We start from the raw sequence: 22967 nt of genomic DNA on the forward strand, positions 1-22967 counted from the left end.
ATGGGCTTTTTGGCTTCACTGGTGCCTGCATCCCTGATGTAGGTCAATAAATATATCATTATCCAGCAAGAATATATATACACTGCACCGCATACATTTGTTAGTAAATATGATACCAATTTGCTTTCTTTTTTACAAAACAGTTTTATTAAACTTTAATTTTTATTAACAAAAGAGTGAAAGTCACTGACCATCTTTAGGATACAAAAAATAACTAATTTAAATGGGGTGATGCAAAAATGAGTACACCCCAATGAATATGTAAGCAAAAAAAAAATGTATAAAGTGTAATTAACAGGAATTCACTAGGAAATGATGAATATAATTAATCATAACACAGGTGGCCACAGGATAACTGGCAATTGAAAGTGATATTTAAAAGAAAAAATCCACTCTCATGTAATGGTGACAGAATAGCACCACATGGTAAAGAAATGTCTCAAGACATGAGAAATAAAATAATTTCTTTGCACAAAATGGTCAAGGTTTCAAGATAATTAGTTAAGCATTGCTAATGAGTTTGAATACTGTCACGAAAGTGATCCAAAAGTTAAAAAAGTATAGACTTGTGAGAAGCTCTCTGCGATGTTCTAGGACAGGGATCGGCAAGTAACTTTGGCCGCGGGCCAATATTTTTTTTAGCCAGTAGATGGCGGGCCAGCTGCTGTTCCCACACTTTATTTTTAATTAGCCTAGTATAGGCTATCTGATCTTTTGTCAAGAAACATTGTCTTTATTTCCTATTTAAAAATTGCTAAAAACATGGTTATGGGTCCGTGTATCATTCGTTCATTCGTTTTTTTCAAATTAAAAACAAAAATGAAAACATTTACCACCACGGGTTTTCTGATTGTGTGCTCAGATAAAAAAATGATCTACTGGATTAGACAAATTTTTTATTTAACACCTTTACAGGCATAATATATCCATAAAAACATTTTAAACAGACCAAGTAGGCTACTATAGTGGTAACATATTACAGGCATTTATAAAAGTCATGAAAGACTTTTACAGTCCGACTTTTGAACTTTATTCCTTTTTTTATTAATATTTATACGGGACACACACATACACACCTAAGGTTAATGGAGGTCTTGCGCTGGACTGTTTTTTTTGTCCAGCTCCCACAAGATTCTATTCAGTAAACCGCTTAAAATACACTCTGTGTTCACCCACTTTATTTCCCGACCCGACGGGTCCGGTCGCAAAACTTAACGTTAGATCTCGTTTCCAGAATCTCACATTCAAATGTCTCTTAACGAAAAGAGAGAGATGAAGTAACCTATAACAATTATAAATCCTATACCAAAATTGTGTTCGTGCCAATATAAATATTATTTTAACATTGTACTGTCAGCAAAGAAAACATAATGAAATATAAATAATAAATTAAATAGGACAAAGCCTCTCACTCAAATTTCTAACCAGCATAAACCGAAACCATTGTTGGTTGCGGAGTTGCTGTTCAAACAAATTGCTGAAAATCCTCCTTTGCCAAATGTATAACGTTTTAAACGGAGGCAAAGATCAAAAAACTATTCGTTAGGAAAATTAATAATGGCTTTATGTTAATAGATATGTAAAACCATATTTTGGCGGATTACTTTAATTTTTTAACGAATTTGCCTGCCCATTTAGTAATAATTAACGGTAAACGAACTTGACTTGCTGTTCTCGAAGGCAGGTCGAACCTTATGGTCGGGCTCGAGCCCCAAGTTCAAGTAACAGAACAGAAGAAAAAAAATGAGTAGTGAATGAGAAGATGAGAAGGAGAAGTTGCAGCTATACGCTGAGGCACGGAGACTCCCGTTTACCATATGTTTTTAATAGTGATTGACACAGTCAGGACTGTTTCCTTTCAAATCTACGTTGAAAGCGAACTAGTTAAAATATTACTGCAGTAAAAGAGTTTATTTTTTATCATATTTTATAGTGGTTTCTAAAAGCCTGCAATAGCTTTTCAGTCATTTGCAATGTCACGGAGTTTATTGTCTTCACGCGTGACGCATTGACATGATTTGCGAGGTAAATTTGCAAATGATTCATGAAGTCTTACCTCTGCAATTATTATAGTCAGGGCCGGCGCTAGCTATAGGCAGAGTAGGCAAATGCCTAGGGCCTCAAGCTTGGAAGGGGGCCTCCATAACTGTTAAGTCCATGTGCACTGGTCCGACAATCACTACTGACAGCATTAAATAAAGTTTTTAGGTGAGTTCAACTTTATGTGGCGCCGCCACTGCAAGAATTAAGTTTGTATTTAAAAAAGTTTGTATTTAAAGTCGAACAGCAAACAAAACTGGCGTTACCTAAAGTAAACTGTCTGTATATCTTGTAAGTCCTCTACACTTTATTTTAGTTTCCAAATCATGAAAGTAATTTGTCTGTTTAACTTCCAGTGGCAGCTGATTTGTATGGATATTTAAGGTAGTTTATAAAAAGGTATTGCAATAGTCTGATAGACTATACTGTATATTGGTTCAGTAAGAGGGAAATTCTTCTTTATACCAAGTTAAAATAAAAAAAACAATAAAAGTTTTATAGGAGGTTTACCTGTAATTTTTTTATATTTAGGGTTTTTGCAATGTACTGTTGTCTTTTTAATTTTACTCTTTGGAGAAAGCAAAACTGTTATCCTGTGTTATCCCAAAAAGGTGGTGTTTTTAATAAATGTGACTGCCTTAAAATTTTTAACACATGTGGTTTTGCATAATTTCTAATTACATTTTAGCATATAGTTAATCAATTTGTTGATAAAATGGGGAAAAACATGTTTATTAGTAGTGCTCATCTGATTTCTAACGCAGTAGAAAAACACGTTCTCACATTATTCTGAAAATTAGAGGGGTGTGAGGGGCCTCCAACATAAATTTTGCCTGGGGCCACCAAATATCTAGAACCGGCCCTGATTATAGTTATGATCTCGGATGCGCTGGTAGAGAAAGAGAACGAGAAACAGCGGCCCGTTAAGATTAAACTATTACGTAGCTATTATACGCATTTTTGGGCTAGACCTCTGGGCTAGAGGAAAAGTTTTGTGCAGCATTTAGTGCAAATATTTTTTATCTAATACATATTATTTATTTATCAGTGTGTTATTCGCGAAAAATAATAATGAAAAAAGTTCAAAAGTCGGACTGTAAGCGAATGAGACCTACAGGAAAGCATGGTTGCTATTAAAACCCTTATTTAAATGTAATCTGTTAGTACCTGATCTGTTTAAAATTATTTCATTGGTATATGTTTGCTAAGGTGTCTGAACCCGTTTTCATTCATTTTTCTATTTTTGATCTGAGCGCACATTCAGAAAACAAGTCGTTTGATTTTAGTTCAGGAAATAATAATAGAAAAACAAGTCGTTTTTCTTTATTTTCTTTTTGGTTTTGATAAAAAAAAAATGAATGAAGGAATGATACACGGGGCCATTTTTGTAAACTGTTATTGTAAAATAAAAGTAGTATTTGATAAAAAAAAAAGATAAAAAACGGACTTCAAAATAATCCGACGGGCCAAAAATGTTTGTTGGCGGGCCACTTTTGGCCCGCGGGCCGCCTGTTGCCGAACCCTGTTCTAGGACGTCCACTGAAGTTAACACCCAGGGCGGGTTCTAGATATTTGGAGGCCCCAGGCAAAATTTATGTTGGAGGCCCCTCACACCCCTCTAATTTTCAGAATAATGTGAGAACGTGTTTTTCTACTGCGTTAGAAATCAGATGAGCACTACTAATAAACATGTTTTTCCCCATTTTATCAACAAATTGATTAACTTTATGCTAAAATGTAATTAGAAATTATGCAAAACCACATGTGTTAAAATTTTTAAGGCAGTCACATTTATTAAAAACACCACCTTTTTGGGATAACACAGGATAACAGTTTTGCTTTCTCCAAAGAGTAAAATTAAAAAGACAACAGTACAGATGTGGCCTTTAAAAATGCGCGTTTTCTCCCGCGGCATTCGCCAATTCGTCTCGCAGACTCTCGCAGCATTCTGCAAGTGCTTTCGGGGGGGCTACTTTCCATTTTCCCTTAATGTGTTTCGCTTCACAGAATATCCACCAGGTGGCGTATAAAAATATTGCATTGCCGTTGTTTCCAGAAGTTAATAAAGGCATTGCTGAATATTTTACATTGCTACTGTATTAAAACAGCAAAGTGATATGTCAACCCCTTCTTGCCAGCATAACAGCGCATACAACTATTAAGATACGTGCAATTCGAATTTATAGGAAGTGCAACAGAGAATTTAGTTTTAGCCTAATAAACGCGACTCTATTTACAATGAATATCTTAATTATTTGTGTTGTCGAATTTTGACACCGTTTCATTGTTTGTTCATAATATTTATAATTGTCAGTTTTTCTAAAAGTATCAATATTTTAAAGAGATTAATGTGGTATAAAAAAGACATGTTTTAAAGTTAAAAATGTTGTAAAAAATATAGTAGTATTCTTATATTTTAAGAATAACAATATGATACATTTATACTGCGCTATGCTTTACATATAGAAAGAGGAATTCTTCTCAACCACCACCAATAAAGTTTACAAATTATTCTTTAGAAAAAAGGCGTTTAAACCCATGGGCTGTACAGTTGGCATATGATATCTTTTTATTTCGTTTTTACATATTTATATTTATAAAATCTTTAATAATAGGCTACCTTTCTTGCGCATATGCAGTCAGTGTTTCTACGTAATTCATAATTGTAAAAAATATTATTGTAAAATAGAATATCACTAAAATAATTTATTAAAGTAACTTAATAAAATGTCTTAATGTCACTTATGTGTTTTTTTAGTTGGTCAAACCAAAATAATTGACGCGAACAGAGAAACTGTGCCTTTTGCGGACGAAAAACACCTCCGAAATGTTGAGTTTATGAATATTTACAAAATGTACTTTGTGAAATGTGTGTGTAAAATAATCAATTTTATAACATGTGGCTGTCAAACACGCCGCATCGCCTTCCAGATATCTTACACGTTCGCATTCAACACTTTTCAAAACTTATTTATATTCAATCTAATTAATAATTATAAATTATGACATGAGAAAATTAGAAGTGTGCAAAAGAGCCAATTCAGATATTGTTAATTAAAGCTGTTTTATACACCGTTCTGCCTTGTTTAAATTAACAAGCATTTTATTTGCCACTGTCAACACGTTTTGTGATTGATTTAATGATTTATTACAGAAACTTATATGAAGCAAAGCTATTGTACTAAGCATCTTTATATATATAAATATATATATATATATATATATATATGTTATAAATGTTGTAAAAAATATATTAGTATTCTTATATATTAAGAATAACAATATGATACATTTATATTGCGTTAAAATGCATTACATATGGAAAGAGGAATTATTCTCAACCACCACCAATAAAGTTTAAACATTATTTTTTAGAAAAACGCCTCCGAAGTGTTGAGTTTATGAATATTTACACTTACAATATATACTTTGTTAAATGTGTGTTTAAAATAATAAATTTCATAACTGTAAAGACAAACACGCCGCATTGCATGATTTTATAAATACCGAGGTCCATATAAGTATTTTCCAGGGCTTGCACCCCAGGAAAAAAAGCTTCTTATTTCCCTGCTCTACATATATGAATTTTAATACATCAGAAAACCAAAGAATCAAATACCTATAGATTTCAAACCATGTCAGTATGCAGAAGAAGTTGGTCATTAGGAATACATTGTAATAATTATTTTACCATCCTGGGCACACTGCTGCACACTTTCTCTTCTTTTGTTTATTTGTTTATTTAACTTTAATGACTTCAACAGGTACTGTTTATTAGGCTTTAAGACTGAATGCAATAAAATGTTCAAGCCAAAATATGAACATTTAAACTCTGTGCACGCGCGCTACGGGTGGATGAAGCGTTGTACCGCGCACGTGATGATTCGCGTTTTCAAGTTCAAGCTTAGCAGAAGTCCAGTGCAACAAAGGGAATCTAATCATTATACAGTTAAAAACATATCTTCAAGAATTAAAGGGTGGCGTTGAATGTTGTTAATAAACATGCTGAATAACGGAAAGTGAATTACTGGAGGGAGAGAAAGCAGCGCATTAAATTTGGACACCCAAGTGCTCAGCGGCATTAATGTTTCTTGTCCTGTCACCTTGACAGTCACTACGGTTTCATTTTTCTCGTCAATAAACTGCTGTATAATAGTCAGTGTTTGATTACTTACATCTCTCTTGCACTTCCACTAACTGCGCATCTGACCTCTGTGTTGCACCTCTGTCTGCCTGGTTTGATTTTATTGGTCATCTCGGTTTCATTTTGACTTTATCTTACTTAATAGACCCTTTAACTGTTTGTACACCATGATGACATGTCACCGTATGCGTGCGCATTTAGGCAACGGAGGTATGGCAAGAATCAGCAGTGAAGCACCAACCCACAAAAAATGCACACGGCCGCGCCGCTCTCAGTGTGTCTGCATCTATGAAAAAAATGTGCACCACCTGCATGCAGAGAGCACGCGCGCTGCCTGCACGACATCCAATCACTGCAGTCCCACGTTGGTTTGGATGTTGGGACCGTACCAGTACAGCTCAGCAGTGGTGTAGTCTACTAGGAATTGTAAAGGATTTCCATATACCCGCTAAAAATAGCGTGAGGGTGCGTAACAGCATGGTTTTGTGACATTTCAAACTTTTAGTAATAGTGAAGCACTGACCATTAGCATGCTACACTTGCTACTTTAGCGGGTTGAAATGCATATACATATTAGGCTATATATTTGGTGTGTTTGACTTTCTGCCGAACTGCGCGATCCGATCGGCATATGAAATCACTATAGCGTCGCGAAAGTGACTGGGGAGCAGAGTGGTGTGGCGCTACAAAAACCCACAGGCGAGTGACAGCAAAGTACCGCGAGAGCGATTCAAAACGGATTTATCCACGTGATAACTGGAATCGCTCTCGCGGTACTTTGACATCACCAAGAGATCTATACCAGTGGTGTAGTCTACGTGATATGCAGGACTACGCCGTATACCCACTAAAAATAGCGCGAACAGCATGGTTTTGTGACATTTTTAAACTTTTAGTCATACAGTAATATACATGTGAAGCACTGACCATAAGCATGCTACACTTGCTACTTTAGCGGATTGGTTGAAATACATAATAGGCTATATACTTCCTGTCGAACTGCGCGATCCGATCGGCGTATTAATTTCTATGAAATCAAATTACTATAGTGAAGCGAAAGTGACTGGGGAGCAGACTGGTGTTGTGCCACAAGCGAGTGATAGCAAAGTACCGCGAGAGAGACTCCAGTTATCACATGGAGAAATCTGCTTTGAATTGCTCTCGCGGTACTTTGACATCACCAAGAGGTCTGCTTTTCAGTTTATTACTTTATCTGGAGGTAAGGCTCCAAATGCCATAAAATAAGCCTGTGATTATATCCTGATGGTTTTTAGCTGCCTTCAGTTGCTCTGCATGTTTGCTTGTGCTTCACAGTGTTAAACTTCCCTTCTATGTGTTCATTTATATATCTACGTTAAAGATGTATATGATCTTAAAGTTCTGTGAGGAAATTCATGTCTGCGTTGATGTTCAGTTCAGACTTGCAAATTTTAGGCTAGATGGTCTTGTAATAATAATTAAGTATAAGCCTATTTTCAGTTTTAGACAATGCTTATATTATATGCAAAAATAAGCTTTTATATCAATGACTATGCAAATAAGAGTTAATTCATGGTCATCTTAAATGTGTATTAATTTAAAACATTTACACAATTAAATAACACATGGTAATGTTATCAATAGTTGTCAGATAATAGCTATTGAAGGAGTGGATATTTTTTCACCTTCAATGCATGTGTTTGCCACGAATTGAAGATTGTAAACAGTTAATTTAATTTTAATTAACAGTTAAGTAACTTTTGTCCCTGAGTTAGATGTTGATTAACACTAAACCAGTCTAAAAATCAATCCAGTTTCCCCAGCTGTAAACCCATTGGCTGTTAAAGTCTTTTTTTTCTTGTAATAAACTGACATGTTGATAACACATTCAGTTTATGTGTTCATGAGTACATTTTCAGAATGCTCTTAGTTACATGAAGATCCATACTGTATGCATCTGTGAGTGTTGTGGTGCTTATGAGGTGTCGCGCTGGGACGAGTGAGCATAAGGATGAGAGGGAAAAATCACAGTATACTCACTACAAAAATCTAGACTACACCACTGATCTATACCACTGCAGCTAAGTCACTACATTGACAAGGCAGAAGGACAGAATGCCATTTTGTTCTGGGCACTCTTCCTTCACTCTTTCAAGTAGCCTTGGCAGTGCCTGCTTCTAGTGCTACAGTGCAGCGAGTTTTCAGCCATGGTGGCATCATGGCATATTTGATCTTTTGAAAATGCAATGCAGTATAGGGGCCTCCCTCCACCGGTCCACAGCATGCATTTTATTTCTGTGGTAAGAGGACTTGACATGACTCTAAACTAAAATGGTAGGACTTTGGACTCGACTTGAGACTTGTTGGCTTTGACTTTTGACTCGACTTGGGACTTGCCTCATCTTTGACCCGACTTGACTCGGGATTTGAGGGCAAAGACTTAATAATAATAATTAGTTACATTTATATAGCGCTTTTCCAGTGCTCAAAGCGCTTTACATATGAATGGGGGAATCTCCTCAACCACCACCAATGTGCAGCATCCACCTGGATGATGCGACGGCAGCCATATTGCGCCAGAACGCCCACCACACACCAGCTTATTAGTGGAGAGGAGACCGAGTGATATAGCCAATTAGTATGAGGGATGATTAGTAGGCCAATGGGCAAGTTTGGCCAGGATGCCGGGGCACACCCCTACTCTTTTTCGAAGGACATCCTGGGATTTTTAATGACCACAGAGAGTCAGGACCTCGATTTAACGTCTCATCCGAAGGACGGTGCTTTTTTTGACAGTATAGTGTCCCCGTCACTATACTGGGGCATTAGGACCCACACAGACCACAGGGTGAGCACCCCCTGCTGGTCTCACTAACACCTCTACCAGCAGCAACCTGGTTTTCCCAGGTGGTCTCCCATCCAAGTACTAACCAGGCTCAGCCCTGCTTAGCTTCAGTGGGCAAGCTGTCTTGGGCTACAGGGTGATATGGCTGCTGGTGCTTACTTGCTTACTTGTGACGTACCTGCTTACTTGTGACTTGCATAACAATGATTTTGTCCCACCTCTGCTTATAGACATCACATGCCGATTGGTCTGCGCGGCGCAGCAAGAAGCCACACAAGCGCTGAGCGTTGAGTCAAATTATAAGACGAACATAAGAAAATGTAATCTGGAACTTGGTGTATATCTACGGTGGCTCATTGCTGCCACATACATATTATTTTTTTCACTCAGTTATGTCGTTATAACGACATCTTTTCTCGTTAAAACGACATCTTTTCTTGTTAAAACGACATCTTTTCTCGTTATAACAAGATATTTTGTCGTTAAAACGACGTCTTTTCTTGTTAAAACGACATCTTTTCTCGTTATAACAAGATTATGTCATTAAAACGACATATTTTCTCAGTTATAACAACATCTTTTCTCGTTAAAACGACATCTTTTCTCGTTATAACAAGATATTATGTCATTAAAACGAAATGTTTTTCTCGTTATAACTAGATATTATGTCATTAAAACGAAATGTTTTTCTCGTTATAACGAGATATTATGTCATTAAAACGACATCTTTTCTCTTTAAATTTACATATTTTCCCTATTAAGGAGTTATTAAATCATTTAAATTACACATATTCTCACGCGCGAGCTGTTTCATTAATCGACCCTTCAATGCAGAACTGCTTTTTGCAAGACATTTGGACATTTAACTAACCTAATTCTTACTTTTTTCTTTTCCTTTTGACTTTTTTATTAATTTATTATGATAAAGTTGACATGATGCAGCAGACTGTACATTGGAACTTCACTTTCACAAGAATCAAACGGAGCAATTGGAAATGGCATTATTCCTTGGATGAACTTGGCTATTCATAGATATAAACGGCAACATCTTAAATGTATTTAGGCTGGATTTTTTTTTGTCAAAGTGTAAATCGACCCCAGATAGCAATAGACTCCGGGGCGGATCTGCTCCGAAGTCGTGTACTCTGTGTTTTTATATCTATCTAAAATAAAAATACTTGTCAATATAATACGGAGGAATAAAACAATATATTTAATAAAAATCTATAATAATTAAATTATTTTATTATATAATTGTCTATTGAAATATTATATGAATGCATTACAGGTTATTTTAATTAAAAATACTTAAACAATTTGTAAATCGCACATGGTATTTATATAACATTGTATTTTATCAAATATATAAATAACCAGTGACTTCAACACAATAGATGACTTAAAACAGATATTTATTTAAAAGAATAACCATTTTAGTCATTTTAGTCTAACAGATCTTAAGTCGCCTCTCTGTTATTTAAATTCAAAACAATCAAGCTTCTAACATCATCTCTTCATAGACGAAAATCACAAAAAAAAAATTCGTTCTCACATAAGTTACTAAATGAAGAAAGAAAAAAAGAAATTGCTAGAATAATGTTAGACTCTGGGGTGAAACGAAATGACAAATAAATAAACATTTCATTTACTTTACCTTAACATATCAGTTTAGCCGCCTAGCTTTCAGTTTTTACAACAATCAAAAGCTTCTTATTCTCTATTGGAAATCACTAAAATATATTTTCGTTTTCACATATTTAAGTCACTAAATGAACAAAGAAAAAATAAATCACTAGAATAATGTTAGACTCCGAGGTAAAAACGAAATGACAAATAAACATTTTGAAACAGATCTTACCACAGTCACAGTCGCCTATCCGTTTGTACATTAATCAAAAGCTTACATCATATTGTCCTCATATAGACGTGTCAAATCGATCGAAAATTACTCAAATATTCCTTCTCACATATTTAAGTTACTAAATGAAGTATGATAAAAAAAGCTAAAAATAGGTAAGTCTCTGAGAGGTAAAACGAAATGACCGTAATTATTTTTAATGACTTGAGTTCAAGCTTTTTGCTGATCACAAAATAAAGCGGGTATTGGCCTACTGGTGAAGAGCGGTGCCTGGTGCAGAAGAGCACGCACATATCAGACGTGCACACTAAATAATGGGTTTAATTATGCTTTCACTTCATTGCCTCAAATGAAATAAAATAAAATAAATAATAATAACAACCATTAGAGAAGGTTCTGTATAAGTTATTTTTAAATAATCACCCTGCAACTTTATGGGACCGTTATTTATGGTTCCCAAAAAAATATAAAAAAATTACTACGACAAAAACGTCATGTATAAGTTACTTATAAATAACCACCCTGCAACTTTATGGGAACATAGTTTTTTGGTTGCAAAAATAAAACTTAAAAAGAATATTCCCAGAACATTATTATTTGGTCCCAATAAAATGACCGAAAGATAACCAAAAACTAACGTTAGGGGAAAGTTTTGTGTTAGCTGTGACAGTCTGTTTTCTGGGTGGAACATTAAATTGCTTCTACAACTTTTTATATGAATTGAACAAAATAAATACTTGAAATGACTTGGGCAAATTTTTATTTCTTTAAAAACAAAAATGTCATGAGCAAAATATTGCACAAAAAAATAAAAATACAGCTTTGATCACAGCATAAAATTGTAATAAGGTAAACCACCAGATCGAATTACACTTTGACTGACAAAAAAATCCAGCCTAAATACATTTCAGAAGTTGCAGTTTATATGAATAGCTTCCCATAACGCCAAGTTCGTGCACAAAGAATAATGCCATTTCCAAATAATGCTCCGTTTGATTCTTGTAACGAGAAGAGATGTTGTTATAACGAGAAAAGATGTTGTTTTAATGACATAATATCTTGTTATAACGAGAAAAACATTTCGTTTTAATGACATAATATCTCGTTATAACGAGAACAGATGTCGTTTTAACGAGAAAAACATTTCGTTTTAATGACATAATATCTTGTTATAACGAGAAAAGATGTCGTTTTAATGAGAAAAGATGTTGTTATAACGAGAAAAGATGTTGTTTTAACGACATAATATCTTGTTATAACGAGAAAAGATGTCGTTTTAACCAGAAAAGATGTCGTTTTAACGACATAATATCTTGTTTGACGAGAAAAGATGTCGTTTTAACAAGAAAAGATGTCGTTTTAACGAGAAAATATGTCGTTATATAACGACATAACTGTGTAAAAAAAATTATATGTATGTGGCAGCAATGAGCCACCGTAGGATCCTGCCCGAATCTGGTTTTGTATTAATATCTAGTCATGATGGAAGGGAATTGCCAGTGCAATGTTTCGTATGGGGAATGCGTGGTCTCAGTATAGAGGGTATGCATTGACGTCACTTTTTCACGTGACCACGCGAGAGCTCTCCCGGTTGAGTGGCAAAACATTCAACAAAATGGCTGGTTTTCATAGCGGCTGCTGCGAAAAACGCCAGTAAAACTAACTATTATCAGCTTAAATTGAATTTAGTTTTACTTGAAAGCTAAAGTGGACAATACTTAGTTACATTAGTTACATTTTCTTCTGTGCTTTATTGGGGTGTTTGTCTTGGGAAAATTTTACTTCACTACATGATTCTAAAGCATAGAATCATACTCTGTATTCTATTATGTTGCATATTAAAATGTATTTAATACCTAATTACATTAAAATTGTGTACTTTTACTTGAGTAAAAGTATGTTTAATGTAATTAAATATTAAATGTAAAACAAAAATGTTATTTATGGAATGTAATAGAGTAAAAATCCAAAGAAAAACACTGATAAAATACAAATACTTGCAAAAATACTTTTAAGTAGAAAGTAAAACACTTAAGTTGTCAACCCACCCGTGGTCAGTGGATGTTGGCATGAACGATCTATTTACTTCTCCTTTCTGTGTTTTTTTGGCAGTCTGTAAAACGATAGCTCCGTATTCTTGTTAAACCTGTTAGTACAGTCTATCGCCCAATAGCTTTTTCCCATTAAGATGTGTTTTCGCTGATTTCACACTGTACACTAATGCTGCCGCTCTTGTCTTTTGCCACTCAGTGGGCGTAACGCAGTCACTTTCGCCGAAGGTGACATAACGTGCATACCCTCTATTGGTTATTTTAGTGTCCCCTCACATTTTTTAGCCTACAACTTGGATAAGATTTCTAAAAGATACTGATGCACAATTGTGGATGTGTTCTACATATACTAAGTATAAAGCATAAATAAACTTGTCTTTTAAACTCATTGGTGTTCCTTAAAAAACTAAATTAGGATTTGCATGCACAATAAATCGTACTAAAACTAAAGCTTTTTAATAAAACGCATATCAAGAAACTAATAAAACAAGAAACTTTGCGCATCAGGCTCGTTCAAATTCTCGGTAATTCACATGCAGTGTCAGCAAATCATCTGTCAGAATCGTCGCAATCCTCACCTCGGCAATTATTGACAAACTTTGTTTCTTTTTGAGTCCGATGTGCTATTTCGGATGTGCGTCCTGCGTCACCAACCCGGAACCTATGCCCAAAACTAAAGTTCGATTCAGTTCGATTTGTGAACCGGCTTGACCGGTTACTTCTTGAGAACCGTCTTAAAAGAATGATTCGTTCAAGAACCTAACATCACTAGTCTGTATATCTTGTTCCCTTTCGAGGAACTTGATCTGTGTCGCCATAGCAACGCTTTGGGGAACGCCTGACAGTGACTGATTTGAAGCATGTGTAACACATTATCAATGTTTACACAAATGTTTACACTTGGTATTAAGATGTGTTTTTATCGATCGGATCACAAGTGGACAAGAGAGACACATCACGTTTACACATGGTATTTAAATCTGTCTCTTTTGTCCACTTTCGACCGCTTCTGTCATGGATACTTTGAGGGGGTGGTCTGTCGAGACTGTGAGTGAGTCTCTCTGCTGTCATTCAAATGCGAGCTGGAGTAATTATGAGTTTATATGGATGCAAACTAATATTATGTTGGAGTCTGCTGCTTGTTTAGCAAGTAAACTTGCTGCACAGAGTTTTGTACGTGTATATGTAAGAGCTTTCTCTGAATTTTTAGCGCAATTGATGAAATAGGATAGCGCAACTTTCACACGCTTTCAAAATGAAACTACAGAGATCAGCCGCTTTAATTTTATCAATGAAAGGCTAAAAATAGCGCTGTTCACCGCGTGTTCACGCCAGAAGTCATAAAAGACGTAAAACTTGTGTTTAGATAATGTGCGGAGAGAAGGCGGTCGCCTGTGGCTGTTGGAACACATTCAACGACATGGGCGTTTACACTACAAAAGCAATCCGATCGAAAGGGGTTTCGACTACCTCTGAATGTGGTTGATAGTGGTTGAAAGTCCACTTGTGATCCGATCGACGAAAACGCATGTTAATGCCAAGTGTAAACAGCCTCAATAATTCGATGACTGGATATTGGCTGGATGCCGTCCGGATCAGGGTATAAGAAGGCATACCACACAAACACACTTGCTTTTAGTGCCTTAGCAAGTGACTGCGTGTACGTTTGCATAAATCTGAAGTATGTTTTAAGAAGTTTAAGTATGTCCCTGTCGGCACGATATCACTGACAAGGATACACATGTATATGTGTATTAGAGCGCAGCACGCACAGTTGGTTTTTGAGAAACCTGGCTGTGTGCACTATGAGCATTCCCGTGGACGTGTTGCGCTTCAGCCTCGCGATTCGAAAAGGGTATCTCAGTCTCGCGCCCTCACGGATCTGGTCCCACTTCTGTCGAGGCAGAACGGTGACTGCACTCGTAGGAGTCACAATATAATTTCGATCAGGAAGAACCCCCTGCTTGAGAGCCATACATTTCAGCTGTCTATCTCTGGAGAGATGGATCATCTTCATAATCCGCCTACTGTTTAAGGCTAAACTTGCAGTTTCCACGTAAAGCCTCCTCTTTTTACAGTATAATGGTATTATATGTACATACAAATAATAATAATAATGATAATAATAATAATAATAAATATAGCTGCAAGCAGGGATTACCGGGTTTCAAGCGATCTTGGACCTTAAAGGGGTCATAGCGTGAAAATCTGACTTTTTTCATGTGTAAGTGCTATAATTGGGTCCCCAGTGCTTCTATCAACCTAGAAAACGTTAAAATTTAGTCTTAAAAACGCTGCTGTTACCAAACTTCTTTTAACGTGAAACAGATCAACCCAGTAACTTTGTTTGGGAAACCATTCTCTGTAACCATGTGAAAAATGATGTCGTTCAAATTTTGCCTGTTTTGTGAGGTAGGTAGCAAGGCGAATTACAATAATACCGCCCCCTTTATCTGCACTATCCAACCACAGCACTGCCATTTAGTGCAGAGAGAAAAAAAATAATTGACAGCTCAATTGAGTTTCAATTGCAACAAACCACCATCATTGTGATCAGTGTTTGCATTTCATCCGCTCATTTGCATTTTAAAGGAAACACCCAAAAACAGCATCAATTTTTACATCTTAAAAAATCTCATAATATGACCCCTTTAAGACCTTTAAGGGCATTCCTGTGTAGATTTGCTGCATTGTTATCAAATCTACTTAGAATCTGAAATACTAACATGTTACCAATTAGGTCCATTTTCTGAAGAAAATATGATGTGGTCCATGCCGTGGCAAGAATTGCCACACAAAATGTTTCAAAAATTGTTAACATGAGACAAAACAGCCCACCACAATTTCTCTATGATGTTTCTGATATAGAGATATAGGTCTCACAGGGCTAACCTATAACACAGCAATGATGAAGAATAAGCTAACACACATACATGCATTTACACACAGAAGCAGAAATGGCAGGGTTAGGAAATAAGACTTTGAAATAAATGACCAATCTTCATATCCTTAGTGTCCTTCAAGAGTTCATCAACCTATTTAAATGTTTCACCTTTGTCAGAATGTCACGTGACTGTAAAAACGGATACCGTCAGAATGACTGACAAAATGTTTATTTAACATAATAACAGTGACTTCATAAAGTTAAATCATGTATCCATTGATAAAACCTGTGAACACAATTTCATTGAGTATACATTTTGAATAATAAATAATAATTTTACAATTTATTTAACATAAAATTAGTAGTAAATATTGAAAAGTAAATCAAGATAGACACATTTTTTATTAAAATCCTAATAAGCATGCTCTTAAGTATGTTAATGAGGGTCTGTGTTTCACACAGAGTATATAAGAGAATACTGATTTTTGGATTTGGAAACAATAAAGCAATGTTACATATTTTAATTTAATTAATTAATAAAAAAAATAGGCTCTGTCATGTTAAATTGTCGAATAGTGGTATAGCTCTGCAATTATTGGCATGTGATTTTAAGCTGGGCCAATAAATAACTGATCCAGATATGTTTTCAATATCAAATTGTGTCAATAACAAATGTCATGTTATTTAGTAGATTTGCTGGTGAGCATTTGTCTGTGTTCACTTTCATCAAGTGCAGCTATTTAGTTGGGTTCTAGCCCGTCATTTATGTGAATAATAACCAATTGCATTATTACATGAGGTTTTGGGTGCAATATTTTAAAAAGAACATATAAAAATGTAACTACTATGTATTATACATCATGTCAGGACACGTTTATGTCATGGAAGGTAGAATAGAATCCTAATGCTACTGATGTAAATATAGCCAGACATATATTCTCTTGATAGCAGCAATTCATTTCTGATGATGCTGAGAGTTTTGGGGATAATGGAAAACTTTAATCCATATCTTTATGATTTCCTTTAAACATGCGTGCTGCAATTCAGTCGTACAAATGGCACCTACACCACTGTGTGACATCACATGAAATCTATGCATACAACAGCAGGTTTTCAAATTCATTACATTTTGTATTTGATATATCTTTACACACCGAGGACAGAAAAAATGTACTGCACTGATTGCTGTTGACTGGAAACCCTAGGATTAGTTTTGAAAAATAGTTTTTGTAATTCAAACTTAAACAACTAAAGGAATAAGACTTACAATTGGTGATCACAATTTGGCATTTATATTGGCTCACAGACTACATGAATTTGTACTGCATTGGCTTTACTGTTGTTGAGTGAAAAACCAAGTATTAGTTCACAAAATAGTTTTTTTCATATAAACATAAACATCTAGAGCAATGGTTCTCTACTCGGTTTGTGGAAGACTACTGCTCTGCAAATTTTGTATGTTTCTCTCATCTGACACAATCAGTTCAGTTAATAGCGATCTCTATTATTGTGCTGATTATTTAAAGCAGGTGTGTTGAGAACCACTGATTTTGAGAACTGTTTACTTCACACACATTGTGTTAGACGCAAAGATTTTCAGAAAGATGTACTAAAAATCCTCACAGACACTTGGAAACATAAGACTAACAGTCCCATGAGTTTAGTTGTAATCACACACCATTAGGCATGTTTTCTAAGATATATAATTATCCTCATAGACCATTATAAGAACCTGGAAGTTGTGTGCAAAATAACAAGTAGGTCAGAAAAATATTTATGTGTCATATACATAATGCTATAGTTATCGTTATTTGTTCTTAGGTTATAGCGCCACCTAGTGGACAATCTCTGCTATTTTTTGCAGTTGCTATGGATATAAATGGCATCGACTTTACCATATATGGTAGCAGACAAGGCACAGTATGTGGCTAATTGTTTAGCCCTCTCTTTGGGCAACCTAAGTTGTTGTAGCCCTAAAACACACACAGGCACACAACACAAACACACACACATTTACAAAAGCAAGCAAAAATTGCAGTGTTGGACAATAAGACTTAATACTCACATACAACAATATACACAGGAATAACATTGAGAACCACTGATCTAGGGGACAGTTAACTCTTTCACTGCCAGCATTTTTAAAATAAGTTGCCAGCCAGCGCCAGCGTTTTTCATGATTTTCACCAAAGTTTAATGTCTTCCAGAAAATGTTCTTCTTCAAATATATAAACATACAATATACCAAATGAAAGAACAGACCTTCTGCTTTCAAACAAAAAAACCCGTTTCATCCTACCTTTAGTAGTTCTTTTGTAATCAGCTTTTGAATATGGGTAGGTTTCTGCAAAAACACCACATTTTGAGCAAAAAGCAGAGATAATTCCATTTTTGTGACGGACTTTTCATAGAGTTCCCATTCAGAGCGATCTTTAAAACAGACACGGACATGCAGCAGCTTGCCAAAGGGCAATACTTCTGGGTTTAAAAAGTTGCGAAAGGGCGCAAACCTCTCCCCATATTGGGTCCTATCATTTGGCCAAGTTTCAAGTCTCTAGGCCTTATTGTTTGTTCTGCACGTTCCGTTTTACGGCAGAAGAAAAAAAATAAAAATCCATACAAATACAATAGGGTTTCAGCCCTTCGGGCTTGAACCCCTAATAATGATAATAATAACATATGTATATTTTTACACCTGTATGTGTAGGCTATGTATGTATGTCTGCCTATCACAGCCTGCATGAGCTGTGTGTCATTGTTTGATGAGTCAAACAGTTATTTTGTGTCTATGCTGTGTGTTGCTTGTACAGCTGTACACATCATTTATTCTCCTGATCGGCCGCTGTTGCGCCATAAGTCAGATAATGATCTTGTGTGTTACGAATTCGAGACCCTCATCTGCTGTGGCGGTTAACGTCTTTGTTCGTGACACTCAGGGATGGGCAGTATTTCAAAAACATGTATTTAAAATACGTATTTGAAATACAAAATAGTATTTTGTATTTTAAAGCCTTTGAAAAAAATCTAATGTAATTTGTATTTAAATACATTTAAGATGAGTATTTTTGTATTTTTAAAATACTCAAAATACTTTGAGCCAGTCAACCAGTCAGGGTGCTGTTTTCATGCATCAACTAGTTCAGAGTTCAGGTAAGCAAATATGTCTGTGCAGCTTTTAGTGGGCAATAATTGAAATGTTGGAGTGGGGAAAAAAGCAAGGGCGATTGCATTATTGGGTGTGATGTGATTTGTGCTATTATAACTGTCGCGAAAGGAAATTAAAATTCACACTTGCACGTTGGCAGGCAGTTGCACGTTGCAGTTGCACGTTGCATGACTGAGACAGAGTGTGGAACGCTGACAAATAGACTTTTGACCACTATTTTTCAATATTTTACTATGTTCTTACCTCAACTTAGACAAATTAATACATAACTATCAATTTTCAATGCATGGAGGAAGAGCACTTAGTTTGCAGCATTTCGACCTCAGCGCGCAGTAACATCGACCTCAGCGCGCAGTAACATCTTGACAGGAGTGATGATGTTACTGCACCAGAGGTTGAAGTGCTGCAAACTAAGTGCTCTTCCGCCATACAATATAGTTCTCATTTTTTATTCACTTACAAATCACGTTTTATTTTGTGCCAACATACTTACCCGTGTAACTACTCATGTAACAGTCTTTGAATGGGGAAAACATGGAAGTGTTTGGTGGCTTCTAAATTCTTCCCTGTTTAGATCCTAAGGAATAATGGGACTAGGCTAAATGCTAACACATTCATGACACGCTAGTAGTTATAACGGGCCACCATTCGTCAAACTTTTATGACCCCCTCCCCCACCCGTTGACAGGTCGTGTTTTATGACCCCTTTGACAGGGGGGCGGGACCATCAATCAAAATCTGTACAAGTTGTCAACTTTAGACAGAAAGTATTTAATGGTTTTATTGCCGGTCATTTAGAGTGATTGTTTTTCCTGAGTGTGTTTTATGTCAAGCGTATGGTGTCATGTTTAATGACGGCTCGTGTTTCGACATTTGCTGTTTATTGACATTTGATGTCAGATCTCATCCATCCTCCCTCCTTTGCTCGCCCCGTGCGCTTCTCAATACTGACTGTCACACCGCGGGTGTGTTGTTGAATCTAAAGTTTTGCAACAGCATAAGTTTATTTAAAGGCAATCACTAATCATATATATATATATATATATTAGATGCACCTGGCTACGCTTAAAGCCGATGTTTTCTATCGAGCTATAGTGTCTGATCAGACACAAAGGCTGAACTAAATAAAATTTTAAACGGTTCACGAAGTCCGGGAATCTTTTCATGACATGGTCTACAGTTTCACGCGTATTAAAGATCCGGCGGTGTCTGACAAAGCGTCGGGTGATTGTTCATATCTGTCATATAAAATAAAGTTAATAAATGTAATTATGTCCACTATGGCAAAATAGGAATTTATTTTAGATTTAGGGGAATCTTTAACCATGTCTCTGATTAAAACTTTTGATTGTAACATCACAAGTTATTTAATTAAATATTCCGTATATGGGTATAGTTTAAGCAATGACCTGAGCCATTACCTTCGGAGCCGTCAATACTACAATCTTTAGACGATAGTCTAAACTAAATAAATTTTTAAACGGTTCAGGAATTCCGTGAATCTTTTCATAACCTGCACTATAGTTTCACGCGTATTAAAGATCCGGCGGTGCCTGACAAAGCGCCGGGTGAGCGTTCATATCTGCCATTTTAAAATAATGTTAATAAATGTAATTCTGTCCACTATGGCAAAATAGGATTTTATTTTAGATTTAGGGGAATCTTTAACCAAGTCTCTGATTAAGACATGTGTATATGTGCACAGATGGTGACAGAGAAACTTATATATGACGTTAATAAACTTTTAAATGTTTTTAAGACGTATTCACCCCATTTTGGGGTTTTATTTTTAATTAAAGGCTTCTTAAAACATGTGTGAATATGTGTATATTATACAATATTGTCTGCTCTGACAAAAATAAATTATTATGTAGATTTTAGGTCAATTGCCTGCGTGTATCTTATAAATACAACTTGATAATACGTTTGTATTGGCAAGAGACTTCTTTAAAGTCACGCAAGAATAAATATTTTAGTTGTAACTGGTTAACCTTAAATGTACTATTATCTATTTAACTATAAGCTGTATTTTTCTGATAAGACACAAAGTTTTTGATGATGAACTTATGACCGTGTGTGATAGATATTTCACAACAGGGTCGGTTTGTAATCTAGGTAGAGTCTTTTAAAACTGTAATGGTAAAATGTAATATGGACACTCTGTCAAAAATAAAGCATTTGTTTGTAACAAATTATTTAATGAAATATTCAGCAGTGGTATAGCGATGAACAGTGCCAAAACCACCGGGGACACCAATAACACATTCTTTAGACTAAAGGTTATTTATTTTAAACTAAATAAAAGTTTAATCTTTTCAGACATAGTATTCTTATCACACCATTAGATCGCGCTCCGGCGTTTACAATAGAGAACATACGCGGATGAGTGTTCATATCCAACTTTTAAACGATTAAAAACACTTTCATATCATTTTCTGGGTTTGTTTTAAATTAATGACATCTTAAAATCAACTGTGAATATGTGTTTATTACACAATAAAATGTAATTCGGTCCGCTCCGGTATAATAGGGGGTTTATTTTAGATTTGGGACTTTCTTTAACCAAGTCTCTGATTAAAACATGTGAATGCGTGTACCAACGTTGCCAGAAAACGTACGCTGATGCGCTCATATATCTGGCGTTAAGAGCCTTTTAAACGTTTTAAGACATTTCACACCCTATTCTGAGTTTAATTCATTAATGTCAGCTAATATCCAAGTGTGTACATGTCTATTTACGATAAATGTAACACGGTACACATTTGTCAAAATAAAAGGGTTCTTGAACATGTTATTCCAGTGGGTGTTTCTTGTTTTGCGAGTGTTCGACATATTTATTGATGTGGAAAAATTTTGTTGTATGGACGAACAGTTTCACTCTCTCTCTCTCTCTCTCTCTCTCTCTCTCTCTCTCTCTCTCTCTCTATCACCAGTCCGCTATCAACCAGCAGACAACCCCCCCCCCAGATGTCTGACACAGATACTGATTAAATCATGTTATCCATTATTTGCGATTTAAAGAAACTTAGAAGGTTTAAGACATTTTATCTCACATTGTGGTGTTGTTTTTTAATTAATGTAACCTTAAACCCATCTGTTATCCATTTAGGGAACAATAAAATGTTTGCAAATATTATTTATCAAAGTTGACGATGTTATAACCCAGGTTGTCACATACGTGACAACAATCATTTCTTTAAAGACAAAACATTTAACAAATTTGACATGGCCCACAGAGACGTATTGTATGATTTTGTTAAACATGGTTGTGTGCGTCCATAAACACAACAACAGTTAGGACATGGTTCTACATAACATTAAAATCACGTACATACGTTAAATAGGTAAACCATAATTTTTACTAAATAAAATAAAATAAACTATTTGAACATCTTAACCGACATTAGGTTAGGTTTAAGATGAATCAGTGTCTATAGCTTTACGAATTACATCGTAAAACCCCCCAGAGGATATGGTATGTGTGTGTGTGTGCGCGTGTGTGTGTGCATTGGATGTTATCACGTGGTGCGGACCAAACGACCAACGCTGCGGGGGTTGTGAAGCGAAGAAGGAGTTCTGTATAGATGAGAAGTTTTTCCTTCTGAACACAGAACCTTTAACAAAAACGTAACCCCGGATTAACACATCACAGAACAATTTGAACAACCGTGTCGGATTCGTACACAACAGAGGTCTGTTTTATGTTTTGCAGAAACTGTGGAAACTTTTGATGCTGCGAAGGTGTCCGAATTCGCAAACAAACTATCAAATGCAACGCGGCGGAAACAGTGGACACGAGCCTTTTTGTTGCTGAGAAGGCGATTGAACTCAGAAACAAACAAGCAAGCAAAGTTGTCTACGAAACTACAGATTCTTGAAAAAGATGGCACAAAGATCATTCGAACGACTACGCAATGGCCAGAGGGGGTATGTGTACGGGACCGACCTTTTTAAAGATATGCTTAAAAAGAACTACAAGCGCGAGATGTCCAATCTACTA

General features: G+C 35.7%; 1 protein-coding gene and 1 pseudogene across 2 annotated transcripts in view; one reads left to right on the plus strand and one right to left on the minus strand.

Moving 5' to 3' along the window:
* The window catches only part of adgrv1 (adhesion G protein-coupled receptor V1), a 691082-nt gene that overhangs the window by 580526 nt on the left and 87589 nt on the right, over positions 1 to 22967 (plus strand). For both annotated transcript variants that reach the window (XM_073814613.1, XM_073814614.1), the window contains one exon: positions 1 to 38. This exon is cut by the window's left edge and continues 336 nt beyond it. In XM_073814613.1, the coding sequence (XP_073670714.1) occupies positions 1 to 38 (38 nt within the window). The remainder of the gene's footprint in view (positions 39 to 22967) is intronic.
* On the minus strand, positions 9045 to 9161 carry LOC135774595 (5S ribosomal RNA; annotated as a pseudogene).

The sequence above is a fragment of the Paramisgurnus dabryanus genome, chromosome 5 (genome assembly GCF_030506205.2).
Source record: "Paramisgurnus dabryanus chromosome 5, PD_genome_1.1, whole genome shotgun sequence".
In the NCBI taxonomy this organism is placed as follows: Eukaryota; Metazoa; Chordata; class Actinopteri; order Cypriniformes; family Cobitidae; genus Paramisgurnus; species Paramisgurnus dabryanus.